Source organism: Pseudophryne corroboree, chromosome 2, assembly GCF_028390025.1.
Source record: "Pseudophryne corroboree isolate aPseCor3 chromosome 2, aPseCor3.hap2, whole genome shotgun sequence".
NCBI classification, from domain to species: domain Eukaryota; kingdom Metazoa; phylum Chordata; class Amphibia; order Anura; family Myobatrachidae; genus Pseudophryne; species Pseudophryne corroboree.
Window position 1 is genome coordinate 945288025 of NC_086445.1, and position 15241 is coordinate 945303265.

General features: G+C 47.1%; 1 protein-coding gene across 2 annotated transcripts in view; it reads right to left on the reverse strand.

Annotated features, from left to right (window-relative positions):
- The window catches only part of ZNF654 (zinc finger protein 654), a 76980-nt gene that overhangs the window by 47424 nt on the left and 14315 nt on the right, over positions 1–15241 (reverse strand). The window contains exon 2 of one of the 2 annotated variants that reach the window (XM_063956302.1): positions 7154–7299. In XM_063956302.1, coding sequence (XP_063812372.1) covers positions 7154–7299 — 146 coding nt within the window. Of the gene's footprint in view, positions 1–7153; positions 7300–15241 lie in introns of those variants that run through there. The other variant, XM_063956303.1, reaches the window with a different exon arrangement.

A 15241-nucleotide genomic window follows, 5' to 3' on the forward strand; every position in this document is an offset into this window, starting at 1 on the left:
AGATAAAGTGCAAAAATCCCCAAATATCCAATGCAGATACCTCATTTTTAATTACTACCCATTTTCCACTAAAGTCGCGGGTCCGACCCGGGATTTGGAACACGGTTCCAAGCCAGGTCAGACCAGAGACATTACCCCTTTTCCCACTGCGGTGTGACCCTGGAATATCCGGGTCAGCGCCATTTACACTGCACCCGGGTGCAGTGTATTCTGGCCGGCGCTTGGAAATGAAGTCATCTCCAAGCGCGGGGAAAACTGGCAGATTGGGACACTTGGCATGTCCACAGTCCTGTTAGGCCATGCCCCCAATTCGAAGGTGACCACCGTCACGCTGGGGGCAAGCCCGGCACTCTGGTAGCTGCTGGGCTGTCCCCAGCCTCCAGCACACACCTTTCCCGGCCAGCGCTGCTGTCCGCATAGCAGGACAGACAGCAGCGCTGACAGCATGCGCTGTCCCCCCAACCGCGGGACAATGCGGTCAGGGAGGTATTGGCTCTAGGCATGCTGTAAACGTGTCCCAGGTTGGATGACCCAGGTAACCTGTTTACACTACACTCTTACCCGGGTCCAACCCAGGTAGCTACCCGGGTAGGATTCCCAGGTCTCTTGTCCCAAGGTTTTCTTGAGGGAGCTGTTTCCACTACCAAAACACCCGGGTCGATGTGCGCTCCTGTGCAAAATATACATTATTAGTGTTCACGCTAGGCTGTTTTAGCAGGGCGCCACGTCCTGCCCGATTTTTTAAAGGCAAAATCCGCCCTGCCACTTCTGCGGTGCCCTGCTAGAACAGCCGCCCGTTTCCTGCCCTCCCAGCGTGCAAAGATGCTGTGCGCATCCATTCACGCTATGGGAGAGAGCTGGGGGAAGCCGCACGCCCCCAACAGTGACGTCGCCGGCCACAGACGCCCCTATAGCAACATCTGTGGGCCGCACCGCCCACTAAAATTACGTTTGCATGGCCACGCCCCCTAATTTACATGGCCGCTCCCCTGTTTCGGGCGCAATATGCCCCCGGAGTCCGGCGCACTGCCCTGTATTAATCCTAGAAGGAACACTACATTATGGTAAGAACTTACCGTTGATAACGGTATTTCTCTTAAGTCCACAGGATAACAATGGGATATGATGAAGCGACAACGGATTTGCAGCCAATCGGGGTCAAAGCTTTTCCGGCCTCCCAGCATGCAACGGGCCCGTCCATATATCCCCGCCTCCTTGCTCAGGCAAATCAGTTGTATTCCAAAGCTCAAGGCAGGAGCATCATAGATAGCCCTAATCAGGCAATAAGAACACACATGCACACACTTCCGTACAAGAAGGAAGAAGTTAGTGAGTAAAAGGATCCTCAAATCAGGTGCATCAGGGTGGGATCCCTGTGGATCCTGTGGACTAAGGAGAAATACCGTTATCAACGGTAGGTTCTTACCACAACGTATATTTCTCCGGCAGGGTCCACAGGTTATCCACAGGATAACAATGGAATTTCCCAAAGCAATTTAGTGGTGGGGATGCTCCTGATTAGACAGAAGAATCCTTCGCCCTAATTCAGCGCCATGAGAGGCAAAAGGTATCCAAGGCATAATGTCGAATGAATGTGTTAATGGAAGACTATGTGGCTGCCTTACATATATGTACTGCTGAAGCACCACGTTGTGCTGCCCATGATGGACCTACCTTACGAGTAGAGTGAGAAGAGACATTAGCCGGAACAAGGAGGAGATCAGCCTGAGAATATGCTTCTGAAATAGTCATCTGAAGCCATCTTGCCAGTGTCTGCTTATCAGCAGGCCACCCTCTCTTGTGAAATCCGTAGAGAATAAAGAGAGATTCGGTCTTTCTGATGGCACTGGTACAATCCACGTAGATCTTTAATGCACGGACCACGTCCAGTGATGCATCTCCCGCAGAAAGGCCCGGTACCTGGAAAGCCGGGACTACAATTTCTTCATTAAGGTGGAATTTATACACCACCTTCGGAAGATACCCAGATCTAGTTCTGAGAACTGCTTTATCTGGATAAAAAAAATAAAAATAAATCAGAAATAGGGAATGACATGATAATGCTCCTAAATCTGATACTCTTCTAGCTGACGCCATAGCCAGTATAAAGAGAACTTTAACTGTCAACCATTTAAGATCCTCTTTATTAAGTGGTTCAAACGGGGCAACTAGAAGGGCTTTCAGGACTAGACTGAAGTCCCAAGACACTATAGGAGGAATAAAAGGAGGTTTAATGCGCAGCATTCCCTGGAAAAAAGTATGCACATCCTGTAAATTGGTTATTTTCTTTTGGAACCATACAGTCAATGCCGATACTTGCACTCTCAAGGAAGCCACCTTCAAACCTTTATCCATTCCTGCCTGAAGGAATGCTAAGACCCTGGAAACTCTGAAAGACTTAGGGTCCATTTTCCGTTCACTGCACCAATGAATATAAAAGTTTGCCATACTCGGTGATAAATGCGAGCTGAGGAAGGTTTCCTTGCTCTGAGCATAGTTTGAATTACCTGTTGTGAGAATCCTCTTGACTTCAGGATAGAGGTTTCAAGAGCCACGCCGTAAAAGACAGTCGATCCAGATGTCTGTGAAAACAAGGACCCTGCATCAGTAGATCTGGACGTTGAGGGAGCAGAAATGGAACATCCATCGACATCCTCTGCAGATCTGTGTACCAATGTCTTCTTGGCCAGCCGAAGCCATTAGTATCACGGCACCTTTTCCTTGCTTTATCTCTTTCTCACCACCCTGGGTAATAGGGTGATTGGAGGAAACACATAAGCCAGATGAAAATCCCATCTCAACGACAGGGCATCCACAAAGATCGCTCTGGGATCATTTGTTCTTGACCCATATGCGAGTACTTTGTTGTTCAGCCGGGACGCCATGAGATCTCTCTCTGGCAACCCCCACTTGTCTACTAGAGTCTGAAAGACCTCCGGGTGTAGAGTCCATTCGCTTTCCTGAATGGCATGTCGACTGAGGAAGTCCGCTTCCCAGTTTAGGACTCCCGGAACAAACACTGCGGACAAGGCTGGATGATGAAGTTCTGCCCACTTTAGTATGCGACTTACCTCCTTCATTGCTTTTCGGCTACAAGTTTGTCCCTGATGGTTGAGATGCGCTACTGCCGTCGCATTGGACTGGTTTTCCTCGAAGAATGTCCTTTGCCTGAATCAGTGCCATGTATATGGCCCGAAGTTCAAATATATTTATTGACAGGCAACTTTTTTCCTTGGTCCATTGCCCCTGAAAACACAACCTTCCTGACACTGCTCCCCAGCCCTGGAGACTGGCGTCTGTCGTCAGAATTTCCCAATCTGATTACCAAAGGGGTCTCCCCTTGTCCAGATGGGATGTCTGTAGCCACCAGGCTAATGACCTTCTTACTTCTATTGTAAGAACCATAGTCTGTTTTTATCGTCTGATGCAACCCATTCCATTTGGCAAGAATCAGACGCTGCAGAGGCCTCGAGTAGAATTGTGCATACTCCACCATGTCGAATGTTGACACCATCACACGCATCGCTGCGTGAATGGATACCTTTTTACTGTATAGCAAGTCCTGAATCCTTGGATATCTTGTTCAGAGGTAAAATTACTCTCTGAAGACTTGAATCCAGTACAGCACCCAAGTGAGTCATCCGTTGTGACAGAACCAGAGACGATTTTGCCCAATTTATGAGCCACCCGTGGTTCTGCAGCCACATTATTGTCTGTTGCAGATGACGCAAGAGAAATTCCTGCGTCCGTGCCAGGATTAAAAGATCGTCGAGGTATGGAAATATTCTTATCTCCTGCTGGCGGAGATAAGCTGCCACTACCACCATAATCTTGAAGCTGTGGCTAACCCAAAAGGTAGGGCCTGGAACTGAAAATGCTGTTGGAGGATAGCGAACCTGAGATAGCACTAATGGGACAGTGCTATAGGAACATGTAGGTAAGCATCCTGTATATCCAGGGATACCATATAATCCCCTGGGCTCCATGGCCAAAATGATGGCACGTAACGTCTCCATGTGAAACAGAGTACCCAAATGTATTTCTTCAGTACTTGAGATTGAGAATGGGCCGAAATGACCCATTCGCTTCTGAACTAAAAACAGGTTGGAGTAGAAACCCTGTCCTCGTTGTGCAGGAGGAACTGGAATGACTACTCCCGAGCAAAGCAATTTCTGAACTGCCTCTAACAAAGCCCTGGAGACGGGTTGGTACAAAAAAAAAAACCTTCGACGAGGGTATCTGTTGTAAACTGCTGCTAGATCTGTGCAAACTAAAGAAGTCGGCCTTCCCCCTTGGGGTCCCTCAGGTAGAGGCCCGCACCATCAGGCTGATGGCTTATCTAAACCGGTCCTCTGGTAGCCCAATGCTTTTTAGTCTTACCAGACTTGTTGTATTGGGGCTGCTTGCCATCACTTTTTCCTTTAGCTTTTCCTTGAGACCCAAAGGGCTGAAAAAGCCGGAACGTTAGGGTTTGAAATTGTACGTGGAAGGAAACTTGACCTTCTTGGAGTCTGCTTCTGACTCCAGAATATCTGTCAATTCTTTACCAAAAAGAATATCTCCAGAAAAGGGCAAAGATTCCAAAACCTTCTTAGATTCTGAATCAGATTTCCACGTTCGTAGCCAAACTGCTCTGCGAGCAGCTATTGTTGAAACTGATGCCCTGGAGGCAATAGTACCCATATCCAATGCTGCTTCTTCCAAGAACACTGCAGCCTGTTTTATATGAGCTATATAAGATTTTTGGTCTCTAGAAGCTATTGAAAAATCCCCCTCCAATGCATCAGCCCAGGCGGCCACTGCCTTTGCCATCCAAGCTGAAGCCAAGGCTGGCCTTATGACTGTCCCAGACAGGGAAAAAAATGTTTTTTAGAAAACCATCCACTCTACCTTTGCCTTCAACAACATTAAATGATGTCACGCATAGGAATGTAGATTTTCGCACTAATCGAATTACATGCGTATCTACTTTAGGAGCCACCTCCCTTTTTAAACAATCCCCAGCTGGAAGAGGATAATTGGAATTCCATTTCTTAGAAATTCTAAAGTTCTTATTGGGCATAGCCCAAGCCTCTTCCATAATTTCCGTCAGCTGATCTGACCCTGGAAACTCAGTCTTAACTGTTTTGGGTAGTTTAAACACAGGTGCCTTGGTTTTTAACACAGGCTCTGCTGAATCCTCTAAGGATAGAATAGCTTCATTGCTTTAATTAACTCAGCTACATCCACTGAACAGAGACCTTACTCCTCCTCTTCGTATGCCAAGTAGATTTTATTGAGCTTTCATCTTCTGATGAATCCTCATCTGAATCATGTGTAGCCTGTGAGGGTGTAGATTTACTTACCACCGTCTTATCAGCTTGTTTCTTTTGAGAGTCTGCTGCTAGAAGTAATACACCATAGGTGGGGAGCTGCATGTAAGGATTAACAGTGTAACCTATCCCTGGTACAGGAGTTGGAGGAATTATCCGTTCAGCTATACTGGGATAAAGTCTGTGCAAACATAGCCCAAGGTGGATCCATCTGCACCTTAATCTGCATTGTATATTTCATTAACCCCTGGTGAAAGCTAAAACAATTTGCACACAAACCATCCTGAACCAGATCCTGAGAGGATAACACAGCTTTGCAAGACAAACATGATATGAGTGTTGGTGTTGCTGTGAGTGTACCTTCTTCACCTTTGCCGCTCTTAGACATGATAAATAATCAACACTGCCACAGTGCACTACACAATTTGTGACTGTAATCACTTTAAACTTTTTAAAGTGACATACAATCCGACCCTACCCATGCACCAGCATTGAGGATCGGAATAAACAAACTGACAGAAATATAGTAAAGTCAGCAATCACACTAGCAGTCACATGTTATACATTAGTATAATAAGCAATATGAGCATATCATCAACTACATTTTAAGAATGTAGGAGAACATATTACTGCATCAGGTTTAAACAGATCTAACGTATTCAGACGCAACTGCGAAAGAAACAGTAAATGTATACAGACTCATATGCAATAGGCACTTATCCAACTATTCGTAATCAAAAGGGTAGATAGAGACTTAGTGCTGAATTACCCGTACTCAGTAGAGTGGGATACAGGGAGACTCACCTCGCTTCCAGGACCGATCAATACGTTAGCGAACGCTGAGTGGATCCAGACACCACTAGTGTACACTGCCGCTCCATGTACCTATAGTGAGCACAGACACTCAGTGAACACCGACGCACCAGTCATACAGACGTCTATGCTGCGACTGGGTCCCCTGCATGTACAGCGTCTGAGACGGAAGCCTGTTACAGTTCATGGCAGGAGACTCAGAGGAAACTGGTCAAGAACCGGGGGAGAGGCTACCAGGAGAGCATCTGACTCCCCACTGCTGACATCAACCCTAGGGATCACGGCCTCATACTATTCCTGGAGCCTCTGATCCCTAAGGCCTAGCGCTGGCGCACCTGTGGTGGCAGCCGCGTCAGCGACTGTTTGGTAGTCTCCTCCCAAAACAGTGCGGCTGTGTCCGTATTTCCCTACTAAGCGGAACTGATGCCTTACCTTCTCCCCGTGCTCCGGCCACAGCCTGGTAACGTCTGCTGGACCTGCTAGTATATCCAACACAGACGCCCGCCGAAACAGCACTGTACTCGTGGGTATGCGTTGTCACGACCCGGCGGAGAGTTGTTGTAGCGACTCTTTCTAAGGTACGTATAAGACGCTGTTTAGAAAGATCACTCAAGAAAAATAGTAAGACTATAAAAATAAAATAAGAAATCTTAGGGCTGCTAAAAACCAGCAGCCTTCTAACCATGGTCCGGCTCCTGCCGCACCAAACAAAAACCTGATTTGCCTGAGCAAGGAGGCGGGGATATATGGATGGGCCCGTTGCATGCTGGGAGTTCGGAAAAGCTTTGACCGATTGGTGTAAATCCGCTGTCGCTTCATCATATCCTATTGTTATCCCGTGGATAACCTGTGGACCCTGCCGGAGAAAACCCGGGTTTTTTAAGCTAGTGGAAAAGGGGTATATCTTTCAAGGGCATAACCTAGCTACAATACTTAGCATTACAAGGGATAACAAAGGGAGAATATAAAAACAATATTCCTGGGAGAAAAATAAGAGACTAATATGTTAAATGTAAAAGTGTACTTACAAAGCTAGTCTACTCAAAACATACTGTACGTGCTCACATTCAGCTTGGAAAGACACACTTGCGGATGTGAAGCAACACAAAGCCGTCTGTAGTACTTGAAGCTGGGGCAGTGGAACTTGCCATCGCGCAGTATACTCCTCAACAACCTGGTGGAGACACAAGAACAGGATCATAAGCATACAGCTGGAACAGTAGGCTCAGAATAACACATCTACATAGCCAATCTGTAATTTCATATTGTTACAATGGCAGGCATCAACAGGCAGAACCTGAGTCCCACTAAACTAGTACAGGTTGAGTATCCCTTATCCATAATGCTTGGGACCAGAGGTATTTTGGATATATGATTTTTCCGTAGTTTGGAATAATTGCATACCATAATGAGATATCATGGTGATGGAACCTAAATCTAAGCACAGAATGCATTTATGTTACATATACACATTATACACACAGCCTGAAGGTAATTTTAGCCAATATTTTTTATAACTTTGTGCATTAAACAAAGTGTGTGTACATTCACACAATTCATTTATGTTCCATATACACACAGCCTGAAGGTCATTTAATATAATATTTTTAATAACTGTGTATTTAAACATAGTTTGTGTACATTGAGCCATCAAAAAACAAAGTTTTCACTATCTCACTCAAAAAAGTCCGTATTTCGGAATATTCCGTATTTCGGAATATTTGGATATGGGATACTCAACCTGTAATAATAAAAAAAAAAATATATATAAATATATATATATATATATATATATATATATATATATATATATACATACATACATACATATATATATACACACACACACACACACACACACACACACACACACACACACTGTACTGTTGTACACTTAGGAAAAAAGATACACCTTTGTAAACATCTATTTTGCAAATATAAGGATTTAGGGGGACATTTACTAAGCAGTGATAAGAGCGGAGAAGTGAGCCAGTGGAGAAGTTGCCCATGGCAACCAATCAGCACTGAAGTAACATCTATAATTTACATACTATAAAATTATACAGAGCTGCTGATTAGTTGCCATGGGGAAACTTCTCCACTGGCTCACTTCTCCGCTCTTATCACTGCTTAGTAAATGTATCTCTATATAACATGTATTCGCTGTAATGCCAAGTATACATTGATACTGTATTTGTAATGTGTTTATGTATACACTTACTATGTTTTTACACAAACATCAGACAAATGTGTGTTTCAGCTCAAACTCATCTTGGCCTACATATAGGTTAAAGGAGTTACATTTTTATGCCAGTTTGCACACATCTTAAAATATGCATAATAATACAGCTTATTCCCACCACATAATTCTAAAATTGAGATGCTGTATTGCCTAAGACATTACGCAATAACAAAAAAAATTAACTAAACATGGAGACCGGTTCATTCTGAAGGTCTATGTTTATGTACCAGTAGTTTAAGTTGCTAATACTGCAATCTCATTTATTTTTCTGCTGCCTCAAGCTAAAAATAGGATTTTAATTACCTACCGGTAAATCCTTTTCTCTTAAGGGATATTGGGGAATCTAGTACGATGGGGTATAGATGGGGTCCAAAGGAGCCGGTGCACTTTAAATTTCTTCACTGGGTGTGCTGGCTCCTCCCCTCTATGCCCCCCCATACAGGCAGTTATAGGTAAAAACGTGCCGAAGGAGAAAGGACATATATAAGAGAAGGAAACATGAGAACAAAGAGTGGTGAGATTTATATACCAGGACACCACCAACATATAACGACTAGCAACTGCTGGCAACAGCAGCAGCTGAACAGGTAACCACCTAAAAGAGAACCTGCAGCATAGTCAACGCACTGAGACGGGCGCCAAATATCCCTTATGGACTACGAGAAAATGATTTACCGGTAGGTAATTTAAATCTTATTTTATTATCTTATTTTCTCTAGCATCCATAAGGGATATTGGGGAATCTAGTATGATGGGGACGTCCCAAAGCTTCCAGAACAGGCGGGAACGTGCAGAGACTGCTGCAGCACTACCTGCCGAAACTGGGTATCCTCTTTGGCCAGGGTATCAAACTTGTAGAACTTAACAAAATAAGTGTTCTTCCCCGACCCGCTCGGCATAGTTGCAAGGCCGAGACTCCAAGGGGAGCCGCCCAGGAAGAGCCCACCGATACCGATCTTGTAGAGTGGGCCTTTAGAGACTTAGGAACAGGTAAGGCTGCCGACACATAGGCCTGTTGGATAGTAAGCCTAAGCCAACAAGCAATGGACTGCTTCGAAGCAGGACAACCCTTTTTCTGCGCATCATAGAGCACGAATAAGGAATCAGTCTTTCTGATCTGAGCTTTCCGCTTCATATTGATCTTCAAGGCTCGCACAGCATCCAATGCCTCCGTAGGAGCAGAAGAACCAGAACGCAACAGAACCACAATAGGTTGATTCAGGTGAAACGCGGAGACAACCTTCGGCAGGAACTGCTGTCTAGTCCGGAGCTCCGATCTGTCCTCATAAAAGACCAAGTACGGACTTTTACACGATAAGGCCCCCAATTCTGAGACATGTCGAGCAGAAGCCAGAGCCAGTAACATCACAGTCTTCCACGTAAGGTACTTGTCTTCTACAGTCATCAGAGGTTCAAACCAGGAGGACTGCAGAAATTCCAACACTACATTCAAATCCCAGGGTGCCATAGGCGGCACAAACAAACAGAGGTTGAATGTGAAGCGGTCTGAACTTCTGGCAACACTGCCAACTTCTTCTGGAAGAAAATGGAGAAATGCAAGAAACATCCCAAGTAAAACTCAGCAGGCGGATACGTGCGTTCCACGCACAAAGAGACATATCTCCTCCAGATATTATCATATTTTTGTTTTGACGTCACAGGTTTCCTGGCCTGAACCATGGTAGCAATAACCTTTTTAGAAAGGCCCTTGTGAGCTAGGATGTTCCGCTCAACCTCCATGCCGTCAAATGAAGTCGCCGTAAGTCCGGGTAGACGAATGGTCCTTGTTGAAGAAGATCTCTTCGTAGTGGTAGAGACCAAGGGTCTTCAACGGACATGTACAGAAGATCCGCGTACCACGCTCTCCAAGGCCAATCCGGGCAATTAGAATTGCCTGGACTCCCTGATTTCTGATGTGCTGGAGCACCTTTGGGAGCAACGGAATCGGAGGAAACAGGTAGACGAGCCGGAAAGGCCAAGGCGACGTCGGTGCATCCACTGCCCTCACCTGAGGGTCCCTGGTTTGTAATTAATACCAGTGAAGCTTCTTGTTGAGACGAGAAGCCATCATGTCTACATGTGGGCAGCCCCACCAGTGGATGATCTGCTGGAACACCTGCTGGTGGATACCCCACTCCCCCGGGTGTAGATCGTGACGACTCAGGACGTTCACTTCCCAGTTTTCTACTCCCGGAATAAAGATTGCGGACATTGCTCTTGCATTTCTTTCTGCCCAGAGGAGTATCCTGGACACCTCTCACATACAGGCTCAGCTTTTTGTCCCTCCTTGCCAATTGATGTACGCCACTGCTGTGGCGTTGTTTGACTGTACTTTTGGATCGCATGATCCTTGAGCAGAGAAGAGGCCTGAAGCAGAGCATTGCAGATCGCCCGAAGTCCCAGAATGTCGATCGGAAGGAGGCTTTCGTGGGCTGACCACCTGCCCTGGAACTGCTCCCCTTGGGTGACAGCTCCCCATCCACTCAGACTCACAACAGTTGTGAGGAGGGTCCAATCCTGAATCCTGAAACGCCGGCCCTCCAGTAGATTGGTGACTGCAGCCACTACAGTAGGGAAATCCTGGCCTGAGGCGACAGCCGTATCATCCGCTGCATCTGAAACTGTGATCCGGACCATTTGCACAGGAGATCCAGCTGTAAAGTTCTGGCATGGAACCTTTCATATTGGATCACCTCATATGAAGCGACCATCTTTCTCAACAATCTTATGCAAAGATGGATGGACACAAGTAGGTCAGAGTACCATGCGGACCATCTCCTGAAGTGTTCTCACCTTGTCCTTCTGGGCCACAGTATCCAGCAATATCCCCAGAGACAGGAGGCGCAGAGTTGGCTCCAGGTGGGACTTCTGTAAGTTGAGGGGCCACCCATGGTGTGACAGAAGTTGGATAGTGCGGTCGATATGAAGCAACAAAAGCTCCCTGGATCTTGCTTTAATCAGAAGATCATCCAGGTAAGGAACAATATGGACTCCCTAGACTCGGAGCTGGAACATCATCTCCGCCATCACCATTGTGAACACCCTCGGAGCTGTGGACAGGCCAAAGGGCAGCGCCTGGAATTGGTAGTGATTGTCCAGCAAGGCAAACCTCAGGTACACCTGATGAGGCGGCCATATCGGAATATGGAGGTAGGTGTCCTTAATATCCAAGGAGACCATGAATTCCTAATCTTCCAGGCCCGCAATCACTGCTCGCAAGGATTCCAGCTTGAACATCAACACCTTCAAGGATGTTAGATTCAAAATGGGCCTTACCGAACCATCTGGTTTCGGTACCACAAACAGGTTGGAGTAATAACCCTTGCCTCGTTGCAGTACTGGTACTGGGACAATGATGTGGGACTGGACCAACTTTAGGATGGCCTGTTACAACGTAACCTGCATATCCTCCAAAGCTGGTAAGCTTGATTTGAAAAATCGTTGGGGAGGAGCACGGTCGAACTCCAGCTTGTAGCCTTGAGAAACTAGATCCCTGACCCAGGTATCCTGGCAGGAAGCCTCCCAGATGCGGCTGAAGTGACGCAATCGAGCTCCCACCTCGAGATCCCCTCGGGTTGGGTTGGCACCGTCATGCTAAAGCCTTAGTGGAAGCAGAACTGGTAGTCTGTTCCTGAGAGCTGGTGCTTGCAGGTTTTCTTAACTTACCTCTGGTGCCTCAAGTCGCATTGGAGGCACCTCTGGCCTAAGAACGAAATCTGTGAGACCGAAAGGACTGTACAGACGGCCCCGGCTAGGAGCGTCTTGCAGGCGGGGCCCCAGAGGGGAGAAAACGTGGATTTCCCAGCCTTAACTTTGGAAATCCAGGTATCCAACTCAACCCCAAAGAGCCATTCCCCTGAAAAAGGGAGGGATTCCACACTGCGCTTAGATTCTGAGTCTGCTATCCACTGACGCAACCACAAGGCTCTTTGCGCCGACACTGCCATGGCAGAAGTCCTAGCATTAATGTTGCTCATCTCCTTGAGCGAATCACAGAGGACGTGTGTAGTGACCTGATTGTGCTTTAGGAGGGTCACCATAGTGACCAGGGGCATAGCCACGGAGAGGCCCTCCTGAATTTGAGTGGTCCATGAATGAATGGCATGCAGTGTTCACGCTAGGCTGTGTTAGCAGGGCGCCACGCCCTGCCCGATTTTTTAAGGGCAAAACCCACCCTGCCCTTTCTGCGGCGCCCTGCTAAAACAGCCACCCTCTTTCTGCTCTCTCAGCGTATAAAGATGCCACACCATTCACGCTGTGAGAGCGCTTGGGGGAAGCCCCCAACAGGGACGCCGCCTGAACCGCCCTCTGGTATTACTTGTAATTGGCCACGCCCCTATTTGCATGGTCATTCCCCTTTTTGGCGCATGCTTGTGCCCCTCATGGACCGGCGCCCTGCCCGTCCCCTAGAGTGAACACTAGGCATGAGTCATCCAGCAACCCGCAATGACCTGCCTTTGCGATACACCTGCTGCCATGTAAATAGATATGAGTGTAGCTTCTATTTTTCTATCCTCAGGACACTTTATGGTAAAGAAGCCCGGGGTAGGCAGCACCGCCTTTTTGGACAGTCGAGAGACTGATACATCAACCCTCGGGAGTTCCTCCCAAAATTTCCTACCTTCAGAAGCAAATGGGAAAGTGCGCAAAAACTTTTTTGGTCTGGATTTTTTCAGGCCAGCTTGAATAGGTCATCTAACTCTGCAGAATCAGGGAAAGTGACATTAGGCTAGTTTTTTGTAAAAGAAAAATAAGATTTTACTTACCGGTAAATCTATTTCTCGAAGTCCGTAGAGGATGCTGGGGACTCCGTAAGGACCATGGGGAGAGACGGGCTCCGCAGGAGACATGGGCACTTTAAGAAAGAATTTAGTTCCTGGTGTGCACTGGCTCCTCCCTCTCTGCCCCTCCTCCAGACCTCAGTTAGAGAACTGTGCCCAGAGGAGATGGACAGTACGAGGAAAGGATTTTTGTTAATCCAAGGGCAAGGATTCATACCAGCCACACCAATCACACCGTATAACTTGTGATAACAATCCAGTAAACAGTATGACAATAACATAGCATCAGTTCACGCCTGATGCAACAATAACGTAACCCTTATTGAAGCAATAACTATATACAAGTATTGCAGAAGAAGTCCGCACTTGGGACGGGTGCCCAGCATCCTCTACGGACTCCGAAAAATAGATTTACCGGTAAGTAAAATCTTATTTTCTCTAACGTCCTAGAGGATGCTGGGGACTCCGTAAGGACCATGGGGATTATACCAAAGCTCCCAAACGGGCGGGAGAGTGCGGATGACTCTGCAGCACCGATTGAGCAAAACATGAGGTCCTCCTCAGCCAGGGTATCAAACTTATAGAATTTTGCAAAGGTGTTTGTACCCGACCAAGTAGCAGCTCGACACAGCTGTAGTGCAGAGACCCCTCGGGCAGCCGCCCAAGAAGAGCCAACTTTCCTAGTGGAATGGGCCTTCACTGATTTTGGTAACGGCAAACCAGCCGTAGAATGCGCTTGCTGAATCGTGTTACAGATCCAGCGAGCAAGAGTCTGCTTTGAAGCAGGGCCGCCAAGCTTGTTGGCTGCATACAGAACAAACAGTGCTTCTGTTTTTCGGACTCTAGCCGTCCTGGCTACATAAATCTTCAAAGCCCTGACCACATCAAGGGACTCGGAATCCTCTAAATCCCGTGTAGCCACAGGCACCACAATAGGTTGGTTCATATGAAAGGATGAAACCACTTTTGGCAGGAACTGAGGACGTGTCCGCAATTCTGCTCTATCCATATGGAAAACCAGATAGGGGCTTTTATGTGATAAAGCCGCTAATTCCGACACTCGCCTAGCCGAAGCTAGGGCTAATAACATGACCACCTTCCAAGTGAGATATTTCAACTCCACCGTTTTCAGTGGTTCAAACCAGTGTGACTTTAGGAAGCACAAGACCACATTAAGGTCCCAAGGCGCCACCGGATGCACAAACGGAGGCTGAATATGCAGTACTCCCTTAACAAAAGTCTGAACTTCTGGGAGAGAAGCCAATTCTTTTTGAAAGAAAATGGATAGGGCCGAAATCTGGACCTTAATGGAGCCTAATTTAAGGCCCAAATCCACTCCAGTTTGTAGGAAGTGAAGGAAACGGCCCAGATGGAATTCTTCCGTAGGAGCATTCCTGGCCTCACACCAAGAAACATATCTTCGCCATATACGGTGATAATGTTTTGCTGTTACTTCCTTCCTAGCCTTTATCAGCGTAGGGATAACCTCAACCGGAATACCTTTTTCCGCTAGGATCCGGCGTTCAACCGCCATGCCGTCAAACGCAGCCGCGGTAAGTCTTGGAACAGACAGGGTCCCTGTTGCAACAGGTCCTGCCTTAGAGGAAGAGGCCACGGATCTTCAGTGAGCATTTCCTGCAGATCTGGATACCAGGTCCGTCGTGGCCAATCTGGAACAACGAGGATTGTTCTCCTTTTCTTCTTACTATTCTCAACACCTTGGGTATGAGAGGAAGAGGAGGAAATACATAGACGGACCGGAACACCCACGGTGTCACGAGGGCATCTAACGCTACTGCCTGAGGGTCTCTGGACCTGGCGCAATACCTCTGTAGCTTTTTGTTGAGGCGGGACGCCATCATGTCTATCTGTGGCAGTTCCCACCGACTCACAATCTGTGCGAAGACTTCTGGATGAAGTCCCCACTCTCCCGGGTGTAGGTCGTGTCTGCTGAGGAAGTCTGCTTCCCAGTTGTCCACTCCCGGAATGAACACTGCTGACAGTGCGCTTACATGATTCTCCGCCCAGCAAAGAATCCTGGTAGCTTCCGCCATTACCGCTCTGCTCCTTGTGCCGCCTTGGCGGTTTACATG